Genomic DNA, 25,669 nt, shown 5'->3' on the forward strand with positions numbered 1-25,669 from the left:
TATTTAAATAAAAGTCCTATTTTTTAAAAAATTTAAAAGTGCGAGTAGAGCAATGCACACATGATACCCTAAGGTCTAATCTATTATTGATTAGATTAGGATTGTTCCTAAGTTTAAAAATTTCATATATTTCCATAGAACACAATTCACATCCATATCTATTATTTCTATAAGGTTGAGCTTTTCTTATAATTTCCCATTTAAGGCTAAAATTAATACTATATACACACATATAAAAAGCACCCACTACACTCTCGGAGTAGATGGCATTAGGAAGGGCATCCTGCTGTAGAAACCTTGCCAGATTAGATTGGAACCTGGTGCAGCCTACTAGCTTGTCAGTCCTCCATCAAACCATGCTAGAATAAGTACTAGGCTTACAAAGAATAAATCCTGGGGTTGATTTGCTCGGCTGAAGGTGGTGCTCCAGCATGGCCGCAGTCAAATGACTGAAAGAAATGAAAGAATATTTATACACACACAGTTCAAGTTGTACAGAAAGAACAACAATGGTGGACAAGCTAAAGATTTTTTTTTGACCCCCCGCCTTGTCTCTCATTCCCATTTGTCCTTCCAGTCACACCTTCCTGCCACACCTGGCCTCTCCTTCTTTTCCTAATCTGATACCTGTAAACACGTCCACCTTTTTTCCTTATATGGCTACTTGTCTACTAACAATTTATCTCACTGGTCATTTGATATATATATATATATATATATATATATATATATCTTTTTGTTTGTAATGTGCCATTTGTTCTGCGGCTAGATTGGTGAACCATTTTATTCATTCATCTCCAAGCAACAATGTAAACATTTTGAGGTAATCTGACCTGAGAATTAGTGAAACGGATTTCGTATTAAAAGTTAGAGCGAATAAACATTGTTTAGCTATGAAGCATATGTAGTTTCTATTTGCCTTTTTCATTCTCTATATTTTCTCTCTCTCTCAAACACACACACACACATATATATTTACATATATTTATCTATACAAATATATTACATCATCTCTGTCTCTTGTGTGTGTGTGTCTGCGTGTGCATATATATATGTGTGTATGGAGATATATACAGGGTGTCCACAAGGTCTGGGTACATAGAGTAAATAAAATCATAACATAAACAATTAAATATAAGAAATAGTAATTTCTTAAAGTACGTGTTAATCCCCATGGACCCAGACTTTATGGACACCCTGTATAATGTATATTCATATTCTTTTACTCTTTTACTTGTTAGTCATTTGACTGCGCCCATGTTGGAGCGCCACTTTAAGTCGAGCAAATCGACCCCAGGACTTATTCTTTTTAAGTCTAGTACTTATTCTATCGGTCTGCCTTGCCGAACTGCTAAGTTACAGTGACGTAAACACACCAACATCGGTTGTCAAGCAATTTTTGGGGGGACAAACACACACACATGCAATCACTTGAAGTTTTTGAAAATTTGACAAGATTATTTTTTTTTTTAAATATGTCGTCTGATATTAATATGAGCATGCTGATGACGCAAATCGCATTCATTTAATTCATCTAGAAATTAATAATAAAGATGTTAGCCGAAGCATTTAATGTTACACAACATTAGACTACTGATAACCTTCAAGATCGAAAGATAATTGTGTTGTTGCAGGAAGTTCAGGCTGCTATTTCTAGCAGGTCAACCAAATGCTTAGAGCAGGGGTGGGGAAACTTTTTAGTGCGGTGGGCAAAATTTTCCAAAGAAAAAGGTCTGCGGGCAGATCACAAGTTCTAACTCTTATATCTGTGTAAATCTTGTATATATTTATGTATAGTTTGATATATATTAATAAAAATAAGTTTAAGACATAAAATTAATGCGTAACATCTTCATTGATGCTACCACTGAATTTAGGACCATTATATTACTCATGAGGTATTCTATATTCTTCAGCTAGTTTATGTAGTTGGGTCTGAAGGGTGTGGTACAAACACAGCAATATGTGTTTTATAGTGGAAACAAAATTTCCGTTCAAATCAGAATTACCAGATTTTCTGTTCGAGCCTAACCGTTTTAAGTCATGGTGGAAACGTGACCTATGTCACAAAGAGGAATATGAGTATTGTATAAATTTTATGATTGAAAAACTTTACTTTATTTTATACATACAAGTACAGCAACCTGCACACGCAATAAAATGGGCTCGTGGGCACAATTGCACCCATGAGCGGGAGTTTCCCCATCTCTGGCTTAGACCCTTTGTTTGCATAAATATTACATGCATCATCATCATCATCATCATCGTCGTCGTCGTTTAACGTCCACTTTCTATGTTGGCATGGGTTGGACGGTTCGACTGAGGACTGGCGAGCCAGAAGGCTGCACCAGCTCCAGTCTGATCTGGCAAAGTTTCTACAGCTGGATGCCCTTCCTAACGCCAACCACTCCGAGAGTGAAGTGGGTGCTGTTACGTGCCACCATCACGAGAGCCAGTCAGGCGGTTCTGGCAACAACCATGCTCAAAAGGTGTTTTTTTAGGGCTACCTGCGCAAATTCCCCACACTAACCTGCAACTATTCCCCACACTAACCTGCAACTATTTTTGGATCAACATTAAATGCTTTTAACTCGGTTAGCTTCCTAATTCTCCACTCTGGAGATAGAAACCATGTCGACCTGTTGTTTGTATGCTTCCATTACTGGTTGTATATTCTTGAGTTTTTTTGTGATCTACATCGATGAAAATTGTGGTGTGATTCCAAGACCCTAGAAACAGCTCTCGGATCCGTAACCCTATACATTCTCCCTCTAATTTTCTGTGTAAGTTTTCTTTGTTAATATATAAATATACTCTCTTAACTCTTTTACTTGTTTCAGTCATTTGACTGTGGCCATGCTGGAGCACCGCCTTTAGTCGAGCGAATTGACCCCAGGACTTATTCTTTGTAAGCCCAGTACTTATTCTATCGGTCTCTTTTTTGCTGAACCGCTAAGTTACGGGGACGTAAACACACCAGCATCGGTTGTCAAGCCATGCTGGAGGGACAAGCAGAGACACACAAACATACATATATATATACATATATACGATGGGCTTCTTTCAGTTTCCGTCTACCAAATCCACTCATAAGGCTTTGGTCGGCCCGAGACTATAGTAGAAGACACTTGCCCAAGATGCCAAGCAGTGCGACTGGACCCGGAACCATGTGGTTCGTAAGCAAGCTACTTACCACACAGCCACTCCTGATTACGAAAGGGTTAAATATAATATTTTTTTAAAATTGTAAATATTAATAGTTGTTGTACAGAAATGTTGATACCAATAAGTTAAATTTATGCAATAACCGATAAAAGATAAAAACACTCGTAATACATACGCACACACGCACGCACACACACACACACACACACACACACACACACACACAGATTGGTAGCTCTTTATTTATAACTTCGTGGCCAAGTTTTTTCTATAGCAACAATAAGCTGATAATATTAAGGAAGTAAAGTGTATTCTAGCCATTCATTTAAATAATAGAATAAAACTTTATCTAATGATAAAAAAATTGAGAATGTTATCTGTGGTTATAGAGTGTGTTAAATTATAAGGCACAAAAAGAAAATTACTCTCCCCAGACACAACAGTATAGATTGACCGTTGACTGGACACCATTCAATTTTTTTTCTCCGTGTTTTTCTCCTTGTCTCCGTATTCTTTCTGTTGAAGAGCGTAGCTCGAAACGTCAAAGACTTTCCGTATTCCCGAGCGTCATACTAATACATCCTTTTGTTATTTACACCACCTGTCCTCGTCTGTTGTTGTTTTTTCGTATATTCTCCCAGTATATATATATATGAGAAGACCCGGCAAGCCAAGTAAGATCGTTGCCAGTGCCCCTGGACTGGTTCTTGTGCGGGTGGCACATGAGATGCACCATTTTGAGCGTGGCCGTTGCCAGTACCGCCTGACTGGCTCCTGTAGGATTTTCGAGCGAGATCGTTGCCAGTGCCCCTGGACTGGCTTGTGCGGGTGGCACATAAAAGACACCATTTCGAGCGTGGCCGTTTTCGTGCGGGTGACACGTAAAAGCACCCACTACACTCTCTGAGTGGTTGGCGTTAGGAAGGGCATCCAGCTGTAGAAACTCTGCCAAATCAGACTGGAGCCTGGTGTTGCCATCCGGTTTCACCAGTCCTCAGTCAAATCGTCCAACCCATGCTAGCATGGAAAGCGGACGTTAAACGATGATGATGATGATATATATAAAGTAAGGGATTCTTCCACCCAGGTATTCCAAATGTAATTCAATGCAATTGCAATGTTAATTAATCGATGCAATTGAAACCTGTTGGTCTCAAAGGCTGTATATGATTATCCAATTAAAGGTAATGCTATTACTACTTTGGAGTAATCTTTATTTGTAGTATTGCCAATCATCATCATCGTTTAACGTCCGCTTTCCATGCTAGCATGGGTTGGACGGTTTGACTGAGGACCGGCGAACCAGATGGCTGCACCAGACTCCAATCTGATCTGGCAGAGTTTCTACAGCTGAATGCTCTTCTTAACGCCAGTAGTGGGTGCTTTTTACATGCCACCAGCATGAGGGCCAGTCTAGTGGTACTGGCATTGGCTACGCTCAAATGGTGCTTTTTACGTGCCACCTGCACAGGAGCCAGTCTGGTGGCACTGGCAACGACTACGTTCGAATGGGGCATGGCTTAGTGGTTAGGGTGTATCCCTCATGATTTCAAGATCGTGGGTTCTCCTCGTAACGTAGCAGTTTGGCATAAGTGACCGATAGAATAAGTACCATGCTTTAAAAAAGTCCTGGGGTCGATTTGTTCGACCAAAAGCCCTTCAAGGCGGTGCTCCAGCATGGCCGCAGTCAAATGACTGAAACAAGTAAAGGAGTGTGTGTATATATACATATATATATATATATGCATATATATATATATATATATATATATATATATATATATATATATATATGTATACACATACATATATATATATACATACATACATACATATATATATATATATATATATATATATATATACACACACATACATACACACACACACACACACACACAAAGACATACCTCAACTTACGTCGGTAATTGGTTCACATTAAGACTTAACTCGAAAAACGACGTAACGCCGAAAAATCAAACGTTTAACAATTTTTTTTTTTTTTTTTTGCTTATATCTGTTTTAATAAAAGGTTTCTACATAATTTCACATACATTTCATTTCATTTCTCCACTTCTAAGTCTTTTTCTTTTGTTTTAAATATTTTTTTTTTTTTATATTTAGATAATTGTTTTTGCTGAGAGCGACGTTAAGTGAATAACACTGACCGAAATCGATGTCCTTTTTCTTCCCCATTAATTTCTATAAAAAACGAAAACGGAACATAGAGACAAAAAAGACGTAACTCGAAAACGTAAGTTGAGATATTTTTGTATATATTTACACACACACACACACACACTAACGCACATAAACACATACACACATACACGAATTTGTGTTGCAAGATTCCTGATGCATACACACGCACACACACACACAGTAGCTGTTGGTCTACACATATTTATTCTTCTTCTACAAGAACAGTGTGTGTTGACAGTGACTTCGAAGTTTCGGCCAGCATAATCTTTATCGGACTGTCCGAAACTTCATTGTCAATACTTTTCTTGTCAACGGATAATACATACGTACATACATACATCACACACATATATACATACATGCATGCATGCATACATCACCCACACGCCCAAATGCGCACACCGAACGTCATTGTGTTGTCATGGCTATCCAACGTGCGACGGCAGTGCTTCCATCTGTCTGTCCGGCTGACCGTCCGGCTGCCTGTCTATTTCCCCCGCACGTGAGCTGTGTGTGTGTATCTGTGTAATTAACACTGTGAAAATAAAACTAGCCCCGGACCGAACTCGTAATACTCTCTCCCTCCACATTACAATACAAAAGGAAAGGTAAGCTGGCTTCACCTCACTGTTGTTCTTCTTGTTGTTGCTGTTGTCACGCTTTCTGTTACTTTTTTCTTCTTTTCTTCTTTGTTACTCTTGTCCCAAAAGCAGTCGGACGGTTCGCAAGTTGTGGAACGCCGAGTTGAGATAAAGACTTTGCCCTTTTATTTGTTTTCAGTCATTTGCCTGCGGCCATGCTGGAGCACCGCCTTTCATCGAACAAATCGACCGAAGAACTTATTCTTTGTTAGCCTAATACTTATTCTATCGGACAATTTTGCCGAACCGCTAAGTTACAGAGACGTAAACACACTAGCATCGGTTATCAAGTGATGGTGGGGGGGGGGGACAAACATACACACATATATGTGTGTGTATATATATATATATATATATATATATATATATATATATATATATGTATATATATATATGTATATATACATGATGGGCTTCTTTCAGTTTCTGTCTACCAAATCCACTCACAAGTCTTTGGTCGGCCCGGGGCTATAGTAGAAGACACATGCCCAAGGTGCCACGAAGTGGAACTGAACCCAGAGCCATCTGGTTGGGAAGCATATTTCAGTCAATAGACTGCAGCCATGGTGCTGCACCGCCTTGAAAAGTTTTAGTCAAACAAATCAACCCTGGAAATTTTTCATTTTTTTTAAAACCAGATACTTAGTCTGTTGGTCTCTTTTAACCAAAGCACTAAGTTATAGGTAAAGACCACATCTACATTGCTTGCAAAGTAGTGCTGCGGGACAAATCTCTTCAGAATGTGAATATAGATAGATGCATCGGTTAGGATGCGGAAATAATTGATAGATATGTGATGGTTAATGTGATCAAAGTGATGTATGTATATAATTTATTCCAAGCTGAGATATATTGCTTCAAAGTTTATGATTAACAACTGTTATAGTTTTTATACCAACCTGACATAAATATATTACTTCATTTTATACTTATCTTTATATTATATCATACTATATTATATTGTATCAATTTATATTATGTTATATTACATTTCAGAAGAAAGAAAGTGAGATAGTTTTGCAGCCATGGAGGAACAAGTCAGATATTCCATGATAATTGATCTTAAACAGCATGCTGCTGATGAGAGCAAAAGTGAGTATTGAACTGCATTGTTTCACTCTTTCACTCTTCTTCGATTCAGCCACATTGATTGATTTATCTTTTATCTTAATTCATTTTATTTGATCTTTTTTGGTAATTAGTAAGATAGGTTAGAAGGTAACAAGCTGGCTGAATCATCAACATGTCGGACAAAATGCGAAGCAGAATTTCTTCTGGTTCTGTCTGTTCTGAGTTCAAATCTTGCTGAGGTCACCTTTACCTCCTTTCATCCTTTCGAGATTGATGAAAGGTTTAGTGGCTTTTCTTTCTGTTCCTTACATACTGAGCTCAAATCCCAGTAAGGTCAACGTTGCAGTTAATCTTCAAGTACTGGAATCAGTGTAATCAACTTGCTTCTCCTCCTTTTCCTCAGAATTGCTGACCTTGTGCCAATATTAGAAAGAGTTATTATTACTATTATTATTATTATTATTATTATTATTATTAAAGCAGCAAACTGGCAGAATGGTTAGCAGTATTTCATCTGTCTTTATGTTCTGAGTTCAAATTCTGCCGAGGTTAACTTTGCCTTTCCTCCATTTGGCGTTGATAGAACAGGTACCAGCTGAATACTGGGGTCAATTTAATTGACTTAGCCCCCCAGTCCAGACATGCTGGCCTAGAAATATGCGAAAGTCAGTGGATTCTGGATGGCAAAGAAATGTGGTTGGTTTCAGGAGCAAGATTTTGCAATCCAAACAGAATCTTTGACTGATTGCTGACTCTTGCTATCACAGGTCAGTCTGTGATAAGCATAACAACGTTTGCAATTGGGTGTACCATGTTATTCTGGATCAATGATGAAAGAATTGGTGGTTAACGAAGCTGCATCTATTATTAATTTTTTTTTTTTTATATTTATAAAGTATTATAAACATAAACATAATAACCATTTTTCTTCTTTTTTTTTTAGATCTCGAAGATATCTACAAAGTACTAGCTACAGGTAAAGTATTCTTGATATTCTTCTGGGAAGTTTTGTTCTGGTTAGTTGTTCTGGGTTTGACTGTCATCTTAATAAATAAAGGTTATAAGTTCAAATCCAGTCAACAGCTACATACACATTCAGGAATCAGCTACCTGATAATAATTGGCAATCAAACTACTGATTTACTAAAATGCACCAAGTTCAAATTCCTTCTAGGCACCATTTGTGATATTTATAAAAATTTATTTATAAAGTATTTTAAATATAAATATATTGACAATTTTTTTTGGTTTTCAGATGTAAAAAATGAAGAAGAAGTAAATGTAGCACCGGCTATTGGTAAGTTGGTTTTGATCTTCTCTTGGGAAGTTTTTCCCCCAATTGGCTGTTCTGGGTTTGCTTGTCTGTCATTTTATTAATAAAGGTTATGAGTTCAAATCCAGTCAACAGTTATGTACACATCCAAGAATAAAATGACTGATAATGATCAGCAATCAGACTGCTCATTGATTGAAATGTAGTGAGTTCAAATTCCAGAGCTGCTAATCCAGGGGTGTGACTCCCTGATGACTACTAGAGATGAAACAAAATGAAACGTATATATATATATATATATATATATATAAATAAATAAACATTTCTTTTTTTCTTCTCTGGATGCTTAATGAAACTTGATTTTTATTCCTTATGTCCCAAGTTCAAATATCAACAAGGACAACTCTGCCTTTCATCCTTTTGGGATGTTGATGAAATAAATACTAGTTATATACTGTGGTCAGTATCCACAACTATCCACTCACCCACAAAATTTCAGGCCTTCTGCCTGCAGTCGAAAGAATTATTATCTTTATTGTTGTTGGCAGAATCATGAGCATAGTGGCATTTCATCTGTCCTTACGTTCTGAGTTCAAATTCCGTCGAGGTCGACTTTGCCTTTCATCCTTTCAGGGTTGACAAATCAAGTACCAGTGAAACACTGGGGTCGATGTAATTGACTAGTCTCTCCACCAAAAAAAATTCCAGGCCCTGTGCCTATAGGAGAAATGATGATTATTAATATTATTATCATTATTATTATTCTCCTCCTCCTCCTCCTTCGTCCTCTTCAAGGCAGTGAACTGGTAGAATCGTCAGCCCATGGGGCGAAATGCCTAGTGGTATTTCATCTGCCACTATGTTCTGAGTTCAGATTCTGCCACGGTTGACTTTACCTTTCATCCCCTCCCACAAAATTGCTGCCCTTCTGGCAAAATTTGAAACCACCACCACCATTATTATTCTTCTTCATCTTATTATTATTATTATTACCATCCTTATTATTATTATTATTATTATTATTTCTGTTGTTGTTGTGTTTAGATACTTCGGACAGGAACATTGTGAATTTGGGTGATGTGAGAAGAAATATTCCGGACGGACGCCACACATACAAGTAAATATATGCCTTTTTGTTGTTATTTTCTTTCCATAGACCTTTTCTGACTTTCATTTAAGAGACACAAAGAGGAGGAGGAACAAGATTCTCTCAGCAGTATGGTTAGAACTCACCAAAGCCTTCTCAAATGTTTCCCACAAAGAAATCCAACGTTCATCAAAATACTCCCAAATATCTGCAACAGAAACCAAGGATTGGTTGAAGATGAGGTTTGCAGGGTGGTAAGAAATTGGCTTTGTGAAGCTAAAAGGGAATGCGTTTCTGTGGGGTCAAATTTAGAAGGAAGAAAAGAGCAGAGGTGTACATGCGTGCATAAGAATGTATCGGTGTTATGAGATGGGCGTAAGGGAAGAAGTGATGTGTGTGTAGAGGTATGTCAATGTGTAAGTAGAGTGGCAGGAATTAGTGGGAGCATAAAGTATTGATTTGTGTTTTGTTCTCTTTTAAGAAATCTCTTACATGGCAATAATGAAGACATTTTGAAATTGCTTGAACATAGAATGCAATATCCAGATACGGCTGTCGTCCTCAAGGATGAGGTAAGACTAAAGGCAATACATTTCTGTTAAATTTATAGAGTTGATGACATTAAAAGGATTTTTTAAAACTTACAAATGGACTTAAAATAAATCTTTTTCTTTCTCTTTTTTTCTCTTTTTTTGTTTTTTGAACCTTGGCTCTTGAGAGACTTTATCTAAAGCTATAAAGCAATGGCTATCAACTGAGGTCCATGTGACCTTTGAGGGTCCATATAAGATTTCGTTGTTAGAAGTTTATCTTCAATAAAATGGTTGTATTTCTACAATACACGAAATATTTTAACAATTTCTTGTACAGTTAGGTGCAGGCATGGCTGTGTGGTAAGAAGTTTTGCACCTTTTTTTGAAATTAATAAAAATTTCAAAGGTTTTCCAAAGCAGCTTCTCCATATTGGACCTTAATATATGTTAAGCTACTCTCATCCTGATTACCTGACTCCCTCACTAACTATCCTATTCTCACTCAACAGACCCAGCTGACCCTTTTTTATCTGTTCTTATTCTTCCACAGCTATGTCTTGACGATGGTTATTTGCCCCAAGGAAGTTTCACTCCCGGAGGATTTGCTACATCCGTTGATTTGTGCCTTGACATCCGAAGTGCTCGAAACTTTGTCAGGAAAGAAGTAATTCTGATTTACCTCCCTTTTTCCATTTTCATTATTGTTGTTTTAAATGAAAATTTCATTTTTCCTTTGAGAGTTTGTTCCCATTGGATGGTCATTGTCAGCTGGTGTCTTACACTATGGCAGCTTGACCAAACAGTGGTATGTGTGTGGAATTTCATTGACAGAAATTTTGAATTTTAAGAGGCCCATTGTGTATGTGTGTGTATTAATATATATATATGTATATATATACAGACTTTATTAAAAAGCATATTACTCTACCTCTGGTATTCAAGTACTATTCCACCTTGTTTCGCATTTATGTGCTTACTCTGGTATATATCATCATCATCATCGTTTAACGTCCGTTTTCCATGCTAGCATGGGTTGGACGATTTGATTGGGGACTGGCAAACCAGATGGCTACACCAGGCTCCAATCTGATCTGGCAGAATTTCTACAGCTGGATGCCCTTCCTAATGCCAACCACTCCGAGAGTGTAGTGAGTGCTTTTTACATGCCACCGGCACATGTGCCAATCCAGCGGTACTGGCAACAGCCACGCTCAAATGGCTTTAGAAAATCTGCCTCAACAAAGTTCATCTGACTTATACAAGTATGGAAAAGTAGACATTAAATTCAATGAGAATAATTTTTCCCTGCCTTAACCAAACCTCTTGTTTTTTGCCCCATTAATTTTTATCATTTCCCTCTCATTTTTTTACCAGATAAAAGTGAGCAAATTCAGAGCAAGAGAGGTAGAACACCTATGTCGGCTGAACTGCCATAACATTTCCAAAATTTTGGGGTTCTGTGTCAAAAGTGACCGCTATGAGATTCTCCTAGAATATTGTGGTAAGTTGAAATTTGGTTTTGTTGTTTAATTATTTCACTGTTGTCAGTCGTTAGTGTGGAACCATAATGGGTCCAATATCTGAAAGGGTTTTTAGCTGGCTATATTGACCTCAGTACATTATAATTCATCTCTTTTTAATTATCATATGGCTGAGTCTCCCTTGGTGTAAAGGGATATAGCACACAAAAAATACATACAAAGTTGACTTACCATTAAGGAAAAGGACAGACTGAAGCTTGTGGAAGAGGGAAATCCAGGAAGATATGGGATGAAAGGATGAGAACTGATCTAAGTATCTTGAACTTCCTGGAGGTGATGGCAAAAGATGAGGATGACTGGTGACATACCGTTCTTAGTTTTCAAGAAGATTCTTCCACTTCAGCAAAACTGAGCTCTGGTTGAGTTCTGTTTGTTTGTTTCTGTATGTGTGTGTGTGTGTATCTGATGTTATTTATCTCTCAGGCTGCTTCTAATTCCTATGAAAATTTGGGACATCCCAACCGAGAGTTCTCACACCATTTTACATATAGTCATAGACAACAATTTCATCTGGCCTCATTTAAGTCACAATATATGGAAAGGTGAAGAGCATGTACCAATTTCCTTCACTTTTCAATGATTAGCAGCTGAGCAACTGTCTTTTGATATAGACACAACACAGGCCACGCATTCAGGGATAAAGTTTTCAGAAATAACCCAATAGGTTTACCATTAATTCTTTAAAATATTCACGGCTCCTGCAAGTAAAGAATATTAAATGTATGTTGATTGATGTTGTTTCTCTACAGGTTTAGATCTGCATTCTGCTATGCAAATGGAATGGAATTTGATCATCGATGAACAGCTGGACAGTTTCATAACTCAGATTGCTGAAGCAATTTACCACTGTAATCATCAGAATATCTTTCACCTTGATATCAAACGTGAGTCTCCATGTCTTTTGGTTATGTGCATGTGTGTGATGTTTTTTGTTGTGATTTTTCTTTTAGTACCTCTGTCCATCACTAACTTCATTGGCATCCAAAACTGGCAAGATTGATGCTGTCAATGTACCACTTAAACTGTTGCAAAGCAAGACCTGGTGAAAGGATGTGAGCTGCAAAAAGATTCCAGTGGGATTATATTGGGGGGAAGAAGTAATGAGAATAGTAGTCAGTGTGGGGCTTAGAAGTTTGGACACAACACACATGTTGTGAAGAGAACAGATGAATGGGTTGGGAGGTGGTATGACACCAGCAAGTTCTGAGAAGCAGAGGCCATTATTAGAGCTGAGAGAGCAGAGACAATACAGTTGTGGGTAACAAGAGGCTGGAATATCAATCAAATGGCTTTTTTCTGGATGTGGATTATGATGTCTTTGTGTGTGGGAGCAAACCTGCATTCTGGGCCCCATTTGTCAGGAATTGTTGAAGCTTGGTGTAGGGTTGGAACTGAAGTATTTTCAGGTCCTGATGAGAAGGGCCAGTCTTTGAGAAATAGTTCTAGCTATATTAAGAATGTACCTTCACCAGGCAAGATTGTTGATGATAGGTGGGGCCCTAACATTTGGGGTGACCCTAAAAAAATCTAGTAAGTCTGTTGCTCATGTGTAAGTAGTGGTGATGGTGGTGGTGGTGGTGGTGGTGGTGATTGTGTGTGTGTGTGTGGTGTGTGTATATGACAGGAGCTGACCAGGCAGTAGCCTGCACCAGACTTCAGTGTCTGTTTTGGCATGGTTTTTTTTTTACAGCTGGATGTTCTTCCAAATGCCAGCTACCCTACAGTGTGGACTGGGTGCCTTTGACTATTTTTGTTTCTGTCTGTTCCGCTTTTGTCTCATACGTATTTTATCCATTTTCATTCTACAGCCCAGAATGTTTGTGTCTATGCTTTTCAAAACTGCATCAAACTAAAACTGACTGATTTCGGGGCATCAAAGGATGCCAACAGCGAATTTTTCAGTGAAGGTGTTACACTAATGTATGCAGCTCCTGAAATCCACTATGATTGTTGCAAGAAATTCCTGTTACATTGTGACAGAAATTCTGGAAAATACCAAGAAGGTTGGTGTATCTATCTCTGTATTTATAAAATTCTTTGTCTGTCTGTCTGTTCGCTATGCATTCTCAAACAACTCGACCAAACTAAATCAAATTTTACAAGTCAATAGTATTACAATTCACGAGTGCCAACATCTAATGTTTTTTCATTTGCATTAAAACAATATAACATTTTATCTCAAATAATCTTTCTATAGGACATTTTATACCATCACCATGACGTCATATTTTGTATATGAGTGTGTGTGTGTTTCTGCATTAGGTACGTTATTAAATACACACACACATCTAGACATGCATATACATGTAATGACTGACATGTGTGAATGTATGTCTGTATGTATCTGTCTTAGTATATGTATGTGACTGCATGTGTGAGTGTATGTGTGATAATTTTCATTTACATTTGGATTAAAACACACATCCACACATGCATATCTGTTCAATACCCTGTTGAATTTCTGAACACTCTTAAACCCACTGGGATGCCACCGCATAACTTCACACTAAAACTGGGTGCTCTCATTATATATTGCTTAGGAATTTTGACCCATCTCACCTGTGTAATGGAACTCACTTAACTGTTACTTCCGTGAATCCCCTTGTCCTACAGGCAACAATCATAACAGGTAGTCACAAAAAAGAAAATGTCTTTATTCCCAAAATTCCTCTCATACCTACAGATGTTCCATTTGAATCTAAGACACTTCAGTTTCCAGTCAAGCTAAGTTTTGGTATTTCAACCAACAAATCTCATATTTTAACACATTAAAATATGGTATGTATATATATGTGTGTGCGTGTGTATAATTGTATAGGCAGTGAGGTTATTATTAATTATAAAAATATTCCCAAGATCCTTTGTGGTTGTTACCCTGTATGTATCCATATTTGTGTTTTGCAGTTTTGGACATGACTCAGGATTTCTGTAAGAACTATCATACATGTTCAGTGACAGAGAAGTGTGACCTTTTCTCTGTTGGTTTGGTTTGTCTGTTCATTAAGTGGCACAATGACCCATGGAAGTTGTTGTTGAAACAAGTCAAGTACGGCATACCAAAAATGGTATTGTTCCTTCTAATTTTTTTCTTCTTTTTTTTTCTTTTTTGGTGCAGGGTAGGAGAATGGGTGGTTTGAACTCATAGCCTCTACCCCATTGTAATTGCACACACCAGTCAATTTTTCCTCTTCCCATCCTCCTGTCGTCTCTGCTCCCTCTGCTTCTCCATAGAAATTTCTATCAAATGTTCTGCTTATTGTTTCTTGCAAATGCATCACACTGGAACATCACCTTTTCTAATTGTGACTGTCACCCAGGGAACTTGTATACGCTTACTTGATTTGGTCAAAATAGCAGTCAAGTTTTCCTTAAGTTCGACTAACTCTTTTACAAAAGGAAGGAAACTTACAGACACACATGTGGATATACATACATGTGTCTGCATGTATGTGCGTGTGTGTGTGAACACATTTGATATATGCCAATGCATGAAAATTTCAGTCTTTGAGTCACTTTGTAACTTCTACTGAATTCTTAATACATACATGCATGCATGCATGCATGAGTGCAGCCTGAGGATTGTGCTGAAGCACTGGCTGTGTTAAAAATGCTATCTGTCATCGTATGAAATTGATAGTAGCTCATAAAAACATATATTGTGTTTAGTAAATAATATATATATATGTATACACATATATATATACCAAATCAAATTTCAATTATTTTATGTCAAAATGTATTAGGTTGGTGCATAATTATTGCAGCTTTTTTTTCAATAAATTTTATTCAACAAAAACAATAACAACATTTAACGTAAACATCTTTAAATGATTATTCTGGAGCATATTCACCATCTACTTCAATTTCTGCTTGGCGTTTTGTTTAAATTTTTTTGTTGAATAAAATTTATTGAAAAAAAGCCACAATAATTATGCACCAACCAAATAGTTTACCACTGGTTCATCATAGTGCAAAAAAAAAAAAATTGAATTAAGATCTAGCTAAAACTGAATTAATGGTAAAGCATCAAATTGGCTGCAATTGAGTAAAAGTTGACTTTGAGAATATTATTCACACACTGCCATGTATGAATTATATATATATATATATATATATATATATATATATATATATATATATATATATATATATACAAAATTAAGAGGAATGACCAGCAAAAGTGGACTCCTATATGCTAGAAATAGATGCCGAATCACCTAACCATGAAGAATATGTTCTCAAGAAAAAAATTTCAGCAAGACACCAGACTGTAAAAGGGGTCCACTTTTGCTGGTCATTCCTCTTAATTTTGTATGTAATATAATTTTAATCTTCGGATTTTTTTTAATATGCTAGACCACTGGTTTTAATTGATTAATATCAATTTCTACCCTTATTATTAAATTTATGTATATATATATATGTATGCTGTTATTGTAATGAGACTCTTATTTCTTTTTACTTTGAAGTATTCTCGTTATCCGGATATAATGAAGAGCTTGGTTGATGCATGGGGGAGTTTGGCTTCCTTAATAAGCAGCTTATTGACTGGAGACCCTTCAGAGAGGTGTTCTGTGAATGACATTTTTGTATTCATGAAGAGTAAGTATTTGAACTTCTGGATATTGTAATACTTAATCTTACATAATCTTAATCCTTTAGCTTTCAGATTACTCTGTGAAATTTAATGCTTATGTATTTACATTGTTTTTGAAGTAAACACGCGTTATCTTGTAACTAATGAATGAACCAAAAAATGGAAATGAAATAACTAATTTTTTTATTTTGTCATCTTTATTAAATTTCAGAATTGAGCGACAAAAAACATGAAATGGATGTTGCCAATTGTAGACAGGTGATAAATGAGGTGAATGCCGTTCAGCCAACTGAGGAAGAAATGCAGATTTCACCAAATATTCCAAATATGGATTTACTTTTCTAGAAGCAAAATCTTAACACCATAGCATCCGGTTCAGTTACTCTAGCTAATTGATTGCTTGTTAGATGATAAAACTCGGTCTTCCTTTTTTATACAAATGGAGTCTTTGTGAAGATATACAGCATCCCACAGACTCTATTATTTGTATTTCTTCTCTCTGTACACTAAACAATTAATTCAATAATTCATTTATAGTTAAGACAAGAAGTTACACACTTTCTCTTAACATTGCAATGGAATGCTGATGTTGTTCGTGGTTTCCGGAGATGTTGCTGTCTCTGTTTTTCTGCTCCTCATTGCAAATATCAGTTACATTTTCTGAAATTTTAAAAACTATACGGTTTATGAGGTTCTTTGTTTTCTTTTTTTTTTCTTTTTTTTCTCTTCTTCAATCTCCAGAATGACCAAACTTCGTCATTCGTTAACATTTTACCCGTTACAGTCTCCTGGTAAAGTTATCACTTTGCTTTCTTCTAACATTGAATCTCAGTTTAAAACCCTTTCATTAATCAGATTCCTCTGTCGAATGCTATCCGTATTCATTCACAATTGTTTGGAATTAATCATGCATTATCATAGCTTCAAGATTTCAATGACATGATTGTTTATTTTTAGAATGACATTGTAGGATAGGTATGAGAGGCCAGATCTGGCCAGTTTAACCCTTTAGCCTTCAGATTACTCTGTCAAATGCTTATTTATTCACATTGTTTTGGACTAATCATGCATTATCTCATAGCTTCGTTATTTCAGTGATGTGATTGTGTTTTCTCAGAATGATATTGTATTGCAGGTTTAGAATGCTTGATTTCAACAGTTTAAACCTAAAACTGGTGGAATATTTGGGTTGGATAGGACTGATTTAAATGCTAAAGGGTTAAGAAATTAATATAAATAATAAGTTGCTCTGTGGGTTTATTTCCATTGTTAACTGCTGTTAGTTATAGATAGAGCCAAGCTTTATTAGGATATAAGTCTTCAGAAAAAGTAAACGTATCCATTTCTTCTCTTTCACGAAAAGGTGATGTAATACAACTTAAATCTTTCAAATATTAAATGTAAACTTTCATCAAAGTGTGACATCAAAGTACACACTCTGTAATACATTGTGACATCACAGTACACACCTATAACATACTGCGATGTCACACTGCCTGCTGTAACACCCGATGTCACAGTACGACCTGCATCATTGTGACGGTAGCATACAGGCTGAGACACATAGCAATGTAAAAATCATAGTACCAGCATATGTGACAGTGTGATGATACAATCACTGTACATCGTAACACTGATAACACTACATACTGTAACATAGTGATGTCACAGTCACAGTGCAGTGCAGTAAATGTTGTAACATTTGAGATGTCACAGTACATATTGTAACATTGCAATATCGCAGTACATGTAACATAATAATGTTACGCTCACAGTACATTGTGACATTGCAATATCACAATCCTGTACATATAACGTTGTGATGTCACAGTACATAGTAACTTTGCAATGCCATGGTATATGTAACACATTGTGACATTACAACAAACAATATGTAACAAGTGAGGCCACGCGCTGGCAGAATTGTTAGCACACCGGGTGAAATGCTTAGTGGTATTTCGTCTGCCTTCACGTACTGAGTTCAAATTCTACCAAGGTCGACTTTGCCTTTCATCCTTTCAGGGTTGATAAATTAAGCACCAGTTGCATTCTGGGGTCGATCTAATCGACTGGCCTCCTCCCCAAAAATTCTTGGCCTTGTGCCTAGAGTAGAAAAGAAAATATGTAACAAGTGTGATGGCCTTTGGTTTAAAACAGTGGAAGCTTCTACAATTTAAATGGCTGTTATTTAGAAGAAAAAAAAAACATTGGCCTCAAATTTCAAGGATTTTCATATCCTCCATGTTTGAATCTTAGCCTCTTTTTCTTTCTCTCTCTCTTCTTTTCCCCCTCCTTTTTTCTGTAAACACTCATCTTCTTTCCCACTCTCTGTGACACGGATGTTTTTGTTTCCTTTTCTGTCTCTCTCTCTCTTTGTATTCTATTTTTTTGTCTTACAGAGTACTTGGTGCCATGTAAAATAGGCACCCAGTATGCTCTGTAAAGTGGTTGGCATTAGGAAGGGCTGCCAACCATTGAAACTATACTAAAACAGACAATGGAGTCTGGTACAGCTCTCCAGCTTTGCCAGCTCCTACCGAACTGTCCACCCCAGCGTGGGAAACAGACATTGAATGATGATGATGGGGATGAGTTGCTTGGGAAGACTGGGAACCGACACCTTTCGGCCCCTGTTAGAAAACAGGGGCCTCAGAGCTCCGAGTAACATACATGCTGGCTATTACAATCATGTGACCACCGGTGAGTCCCATAATCTGTGGGATTACAGGAATAAAAATTCACTGCTGACAGCAGGAGAAATCTTCAGGGGAAGAACTCCCACCGAGACAGTGTTTTGGCCTGTTTGTTCCTGACACTCTTAGAGAGCCAGGTCTACCTAGATCATGTCCTCTTACATGTGCTCATTTCTCATACCATTTTCATGGGAATTGAACTGTGGTGTAATGTCACTCAGCCATAAAGACCACAAGAACTTACAATTGATTGGAACACTGAGAGCAATGTGCATTGGCACTGGACTCTTTGGTAAATCAATTTCTTGGCATGTTACCCAGCCATCTGTGACTCATTTAGGAAGTCATCTCACATAGAAATATTCCTTTATTAGTTTCCTTATTTCCAGGTCATGTGATATATTTAGAAGTTCTCTTTGTGAACCGGTCATGTGACATATAGAGGCTTGCTCATTGGCCAGTTAATTAACAGGTCATATCACATGACCAGATATTTCTTTCCTTTCTTCATTAGCAGGTCATTTGACATATTCAAGACTTGCTTAGAAATTCATTTATTAATACATGATGTCACATACACCCCCCTCTCCCTTCATTAAGAGGTCATGTGACATATAGAGATGCCCCTTCTTCCCTCCATTGGTTGCTTTATTCATAGCTCATATAATACACACACACATCTCAGAAGTAAATAGACACCGTCTTTTTTAAACATTTATTTCTAGAAGCAAAAAATCATTTGATTCACTTAAATACTTCAGCTTGTATTTAGTAGACATGTCTTCAAACAAGTCTGAAGCACCAGTTAGCATCCGCATAGATAAAACTGCATAATGAAGGCTGTTTATTTACTTTCAAGATGTCTATGTTCATGTGTGTGTATATATATATATATATATGTTTGTGTGTGTCTATATATATAGAAAATGAAAATGCAAAGCATTTGGTATCAGTTGAGAAAAATATATTTTAATCTATACCCACCGGCTCAAAGAGAAACCACTTCTAGCCAGCCTTGATAGGCAGTCTCAAAACCCCATTTTTCAGTTGTATTTCAAGCTGGAGTCTTAGTGGTGCACCAATCTGAGTACTCATAGTACATACTTATTACAGTATGTCAGTTGACAAAAACTATGCTTATATATATTATATTATTATATTTATATATATATATATATATATATATATATATATATATCAACCTATATATTTACTGTTAAAATAGAAGCTCCCTCCTTGGGTAAATATATTGTTTTTTGTATTTTTTATTATTTCAATGACTCTCAAAGACTTTGTGAGGACTGGTGTAAAGGCATGAAATAGTGTTGTGAAATGTGGTAAAAGGATAATGGAACAAGTGTAGTGTGTGTATGCGTGTGAGCACGTACATAAATATATATACAGGCATACTTCAACTTAGGCCATTTCAAGTTACATCTTTTTTTGACTTTATATCCTTTTTTTTTTCTAAAGAAATAAATGGTGGGGGGGACTCAACTTCAGTCAGTTTGTCTCATTTAACGTCGCTCTTGGTGCATATTTAAATGCATAAAAATGTTAACAGAAAACTGAAGAAGGAAAATGAAATAAACACACATGAAAATAGGTACAAAATCTTTATTAAAACAGATATAATGGTAACACACTTAGTTGTGTTAACAAAGGGATGTGGGTTCGAGTCCCACATGGATAGGAAAGCCTATATTTTTTTCTGTCGAGGGCTTATATGCTCCATTATTAGACTATTTTTCTTAGTCATTGCACGAGACATTCCTTTGAAGGTATATATATATATAATTATATATATAGATAGATAGATAGACAGATACACACATATATGTTTATATATATATATACATCATCTTGAACAGATTTTCTAATGGACTAGTTTGCTAGTTACAAGGTCAGTGATCGTATGACACTATAGTCTATATATTGCGAGCGAGGTCAGACCATTGCCGTGCCCACCACTGAGGTGATCCAATAAGATCGAAATTACATGATGTGGTGGTCTTGGAGCTAGAGTGGCAGGAGTTCTCACCCGCTTGTAATGAATGTTGTGTGCAAAACACACTGAGTAACCAGCTAGAGGAGATGTCTTCCTGGGGTTAAAATAGCAGAATTGTTGGTTCTTAGAAAACACCCATGTTAAAGTGTTGATAAACATACACACACACACATATCTATCTGTCAATATATCTCTGTATTTATCTATCTTGGGAACAACTACATTCATAAGTTGAAGTATGCCTGTGTTAACATGCACTCATGTGGTGAGGGTGAGGGTGTGTGTGTGACCATGTGTGTGATGATGATGATGATGGTGACAGTGATGATGATCGAGCAGGTATCAATGATGATGGTGGTTGTGATGATGTTTGGGAAAATAAAAATCTTAATGATTTGTCTGTGTGTGTGAGAGAGAGAGAGGGAGAGACAGTGAGACAAAAGTGATGGTGGTGTGTAAAGATAGCAGTGGTGAGAGTCTTGTGATGGTGTTGGTGATGGCAGTATCCATGATAATCTTTTAGTTTTGTTGGTGATGGTGTCTTTGACAATTTTCAATCCTTTTCTTCATTTTATTTTATATCTTATCGCTACACAACATGGAAACATCTGGCACAACAATAACACATACACATACAAAACAGCACAACACATGCACAATACAGCACACATGGAACAGCACAACACATGCATAACAACACCAACTTATGCACACATATATATATGTATGTATGTATATCTGTATGTATGTATATATATATATATATATATATATATATATATATATATATATATATATATATATATATATATATATATATATATATTGCTGCCCTCTTGACAAAATTTCAAACCATTATTATTATTGTTGTTGTTGTTGTTTACTCAAACATGTAAAACCCATAGATAATGTTGTTTCCAATTTAACCCTTTCGTTACCAACCCGGCTGAAACCGGTTCTGACACTGAGTACAATTGTCTTACATTATTTACATTTGACAAATATTTGTCCTCATCTTGTTTGTTGTTAACACAACATTTCGGCTGATATACCCACCAGCCTTTATCAGGTGTCTTGGGGAAATTTCAAATCTGGGTTCTCATTCCTAAGGTATTTTAGGATATTATTATTATTATTATATTATTCAGGTCACTGCTTGGAATCGAACTCGGAATCTTGGGGTTAGTAGCCCACACTCTTAACTACAACAAACAAGATGAGGATAAATATCCGTCAAATGCAAATAATGTACATAATTCCTCATCTCTTAAATATAGAACTGTACAAATATCTCATTTTCATAAGTTCTGAATTAAAATCTTTCACCAAACCTTAGTCACAATTTATGTTCCTAACACTAGCTTAATGATAACTAAGTTATTTTTCTAAGTTCTTTGTTATATTTAACGTAATTGAAAGAAACACAGCATCTCAAAATAAATACAGTAACGAAAGGGTTAATATATATTAATGAATAAAATATAATCTTTTATGTAGTTTTCTTTTGTTGTTCTTGCTACAGTTGTTTCTTCCATGTTCTTATTTATTTCTTCCATGATTAATTTCCCGCATAAGGAAAAATGAACTGTTGCACCAGCATGAGTGGACAGCTGGACCAATACAAACGACAGATTCATTTAATTATGAGGTCATGTGACCTGGAATGAAAAGGCTTGTGGAACCGATATCCCAGTATTTAATTAAGCCTAGATGAGTCAAAACGAACACATCTCACACATTATGACAGTGTCAAATCACTTCTGCTACACTTTACTTGTTGACTGTTTAGAGGAAATTTTGACACGTTATTGAGAGGATATATCTTGTCAGAAAATTTGGAGATCCACTTAGCATTATGAGAAATCATACCAATTTAAATTATTTCTGGTCGGTTGGTGTAAAAAGACTGAGTAGAGCAAGCTTTTCTGGGTCGGGTATGTGGGTATTGTGTGAGATATGGTATCCAAGAAAGTCTAGAGTTGTTTTTCAGTAAACGTATTTCTCTTCATTCATAACGAGACCCTCACTTTTTGCTGCTATTTCAAATTTTTCTAAATTCTTATCATGGTCATTTTGATCTTTCCCACATATAATTAAATTGTCTATGAATATAATTAAATTCTCTCTCTCTCTGATCATCAAATGCATTTTCCCTTTATATCAAGGTTAAGTCACTCAAATCAAAACACTGCATAACATAGTTCTGTATAGAACAGCCATGTTATAGTGGCAAAAAAATGTCAAGAATTAAAATTTAAATCTACATATTCTTCAACGTAACGGAATTTCACCAAGAAGAGGTTTGAAGGTAAATTTAGCAAAAAGACTAAACATGTCATCAGGTTCCAGTTTTTTATTCAATGCCATAAATGTATGGGTTACTTCCCTTTGACCACATTATGTGGGGAGCCTACTCCATCCCATTTCATACGTAGAATGTTCCCTCGAGCTTCGTGTCTCTCACTTAAATATCTTTAATCAGTGTCATTACATTTCTTTCAGTAGAATATTTTAAGGTAAATTTTCAGACTAACACCTGGACGATTTTCACTAAGAAAAAAAAAAAAAAAAATCGGGGTTTTTTTTGCGTGGAATCAAGTACCCTGACCTCATAATATGCTGCAAATCCCTTATTTTGGTTTGGAAAAAAGGCAAGGCAAGGTGAGGATATATTTAATAATGAACCATGTAATTTCCACTCTGGAAAATTTTTTCTGTAAAATGTTTTATATAGTCTATAAATTTAGGATGTTTTTGAAGGATACTCTATATTTTATCATCAGAATATATATACTTTCTCACACAACAATTAAGATATATTGATTTTAATTCATTCGTCATTCTTTCCCTGCCGACACAAAAATTAGTTTGAGCACGAAAGAGTTTTTTGGGGGTTTTTTCCTAAAACGCGGGTATAAAGCTTAAGATTTTTAGTCGAGCAAAAAAGTATGTTTTGTTGAGAATTAATCCATTTATTTGACAGCAAAGAGGTAAGTAGCACTTTGTCAGTGAATTTTTACATGTCTACATACATACACATACACACTATTTTATATATATATATATATATATATATATATATATATATACACACACACACATGGGTAAAATTTCCGAGGCTTCCACCTCACTACACCCCGTTTTTCGGACTACAAAAAGGGTTTTGTAGCATATTAGGAGGTCCCAGGAATTCATTCAACAAAGAAAAAAAAAATTTACAATCATTCCGGGCTGGGGGTGGGGTCGCCTCATCCACCACCCCCTTTTTCCGAACCAAAATAAGGGATTTGTAGCATATTATAAAGTCAGGGTACTTGACTTTTTTTGTTTTTTTTTTCTTTATGAAAATCGTGCAGGTGTTGCTCTGAAAATTTATCGAATTTATTTCTGATTTTCTTCTATTTTCAAAAGGGGGCAAAAAGTAGGTGAATGTGGCGCTGAATGCTTTTAATGGGTGGCTTGCAAACAAACACTATTTCTTAATCAATCATACATGCAAAGCTGCTTCAATAGCTGATAGCTTCGTATTAAAATTATTTTAAAAGGCTTCTTAGAATAAAATAAAATTTTAAATACAAATATTTATCTTCGAAGAAAAATATTAGGGGGCATTAAGTTCAAGGGAATGTTCTACATACGAAATAATACATAGTAGGGTCTCATAATGTTTATCTCACTACCAGCAAAAAGTTGGTTTATCTCCCCACGTTTTACGAGAACTATCGGTGTTTTAAATGTTATCTCCCTCAACTAAAAAAAAATTGTTTGATCGGTTTTGTTTTATTGAGACCGAGATGTTCATCCATCGACTCGTTCCTCGTCCCGGAATTAGAAGCTGATCACCGTTAGCGGTGTTCGGAAAGATTAATTCCCTGTTACCAGAAGCCCGGTGATAGGAGGCGGAATTCGAACTCATAACGTATAGATCTGGAACAGATAAGCGCAAAGCTTCCCGTCTGAGGTTCGAGCATTTCGACAATATACCGCACTCAGACTGGTAATTATTTTCTTAACCACTCCGAATGGATGAAAGGCAAAGTCGACCTCGGCAGCATTTAAATTCTCATCATAAGAAAACCTGAATCAAGTTCTTTAGGCCATTCTATCCTGACGCCCTATCAACTTATAATTAATATAATCTAATGATTTTATTAGCATTCTTAAATTCAACGTTACGGAATTTAAAAACAGTGCGGACAATGGTAAAGAATATAGTAGTGATTGCCCGATTTGCAAGAAATGGTAATCAATTCTCCCGCAGATGACAAAAAAAGAAAAAACAGATTGGCACAGTTGTAATGCATTTAACATATTTTGAATTAAGTTAATCTGGAGTTAAACAAACGCAACAACTAACCATTACACTAACTTTTCTTAATGCGATCAGAGTCGATAAATTTTCGGTGGGGGGGGGGTCTTAGAAAAGTATTAGCATATATTGCAGACTAGCATTCACATTTTGAAGGGGACCCAGGAAAATATTTTTACAACCCACCGATAAAATTCCGGCTCTATTCTACTCGCAACAACATTTCATGGTACCTATATATTGATTTCAAATTTTGGCTCAAGGCCAGCAAGTTTGGGAGAGGGGTTAAGTCGATTACATCGATCCCAGTGTTCCACTGGTACTTTATCGACACAGAAATTCGGTGGAATTCGAACTCAGAACGAAATGCCTCTAAGCATTTTGCCCGACATGTTAATTATTCGGTTAAACTAAAGCGTTTAACTCGCCGCTTTACTGTACTTTTAAATATTGGTAATTACTAAACATGGCGCAGTGAGCTGTGTCTTCTCGTGTTTTCGTAATAAAACTAAGATTGATGGATACAAGGGGTGAATTGTATCTCCCATT

General features: G+C 36.2%; 1 protein-coding gene across 2 annotated transcripts in view; it reads left to right on the forward strand.

The window, feature by feature from the left end:
- LOC106870523 (uncharacterized) overlaps window positions 1-19,766 on the forward strand; it is a 27,985-nt gene extending 8,219 nt beyond the window's left edge. Inside the window, exons 2-14 of one of the 2 annotated variants that reach the window (XM_014916645.3) lie at window positions 5,290-5,419; window positions 7,005-7,100; window positions 8,023-8,055; window positions 8,335-8,376; window positions 9,397-9,469; window positions 9,921-10,011; window positions 10,523-10,636; window positions 11,347-11,473; window positions 12,263-12,397; window positions 13,322-13,516; window positions 14,418-14,578; window positions 15,983-16,115; window positions 16,322-19,766. In XM_014916645.3, the coding sequence (XP_014772131.1) occupies window positions 7,034-7,100; window positions 8,023-8,055; window positions 8,335-8,376; window positions 9,397-9,469; window positions 9,921-10,011; window positions 10,523-10,636; window positions 11,347-11,473; window positions 12,263-12,397; window positions 13,322-13,516; window positions 14,418-14,578; window positions 15,983-16,115; window positions 16,322-16,455 (1,305 nt within the window). In that variant the 5' untranslated portion in view covers window positions 5,290-5,419; window positions 7,005-7,033 and the 3' untranslated portion in view covers window positions 16,456-19,766. Of the gene's footprint in view, window positions 1-5,289; window positions 5,420-5,836; window positions 5,976-7,004; window positions 7,101-8,022; window positions 8,056-8,334; window positions 8,377-9,396; window positions 9,470-9,920; window positions 10,012-10,522; window positions 10,637-11,346; window positions 11,474-12,262; window positions 12,398-13,321; window positions 13,517-14,417; window positions 14,579-15,982; window positions 16,116-16,321 lie in introns of those variants that run through there. The other variant, XM_014916646.3, reaches the window with a different exon arrangement.
- The last annotated feature ends 5,903 nt before the right edge of the window (window positions 19,767-25,669 follow it).

The sequence above is a fragment of the Octopus bimaculoides genome, chromosome 27 (genome assembly GCF_046866305.1).
Source record: "Octopus bimaculoides isolate indiv1 chromosome 27, ASM4686630v1, whole genome shotgun sequence".
NCBI lineage: Eukaryota > Metazoa > Mollusca > Cephalopoda > Octopoda > Octopodidae > Octopus > Octopus bimaculoides.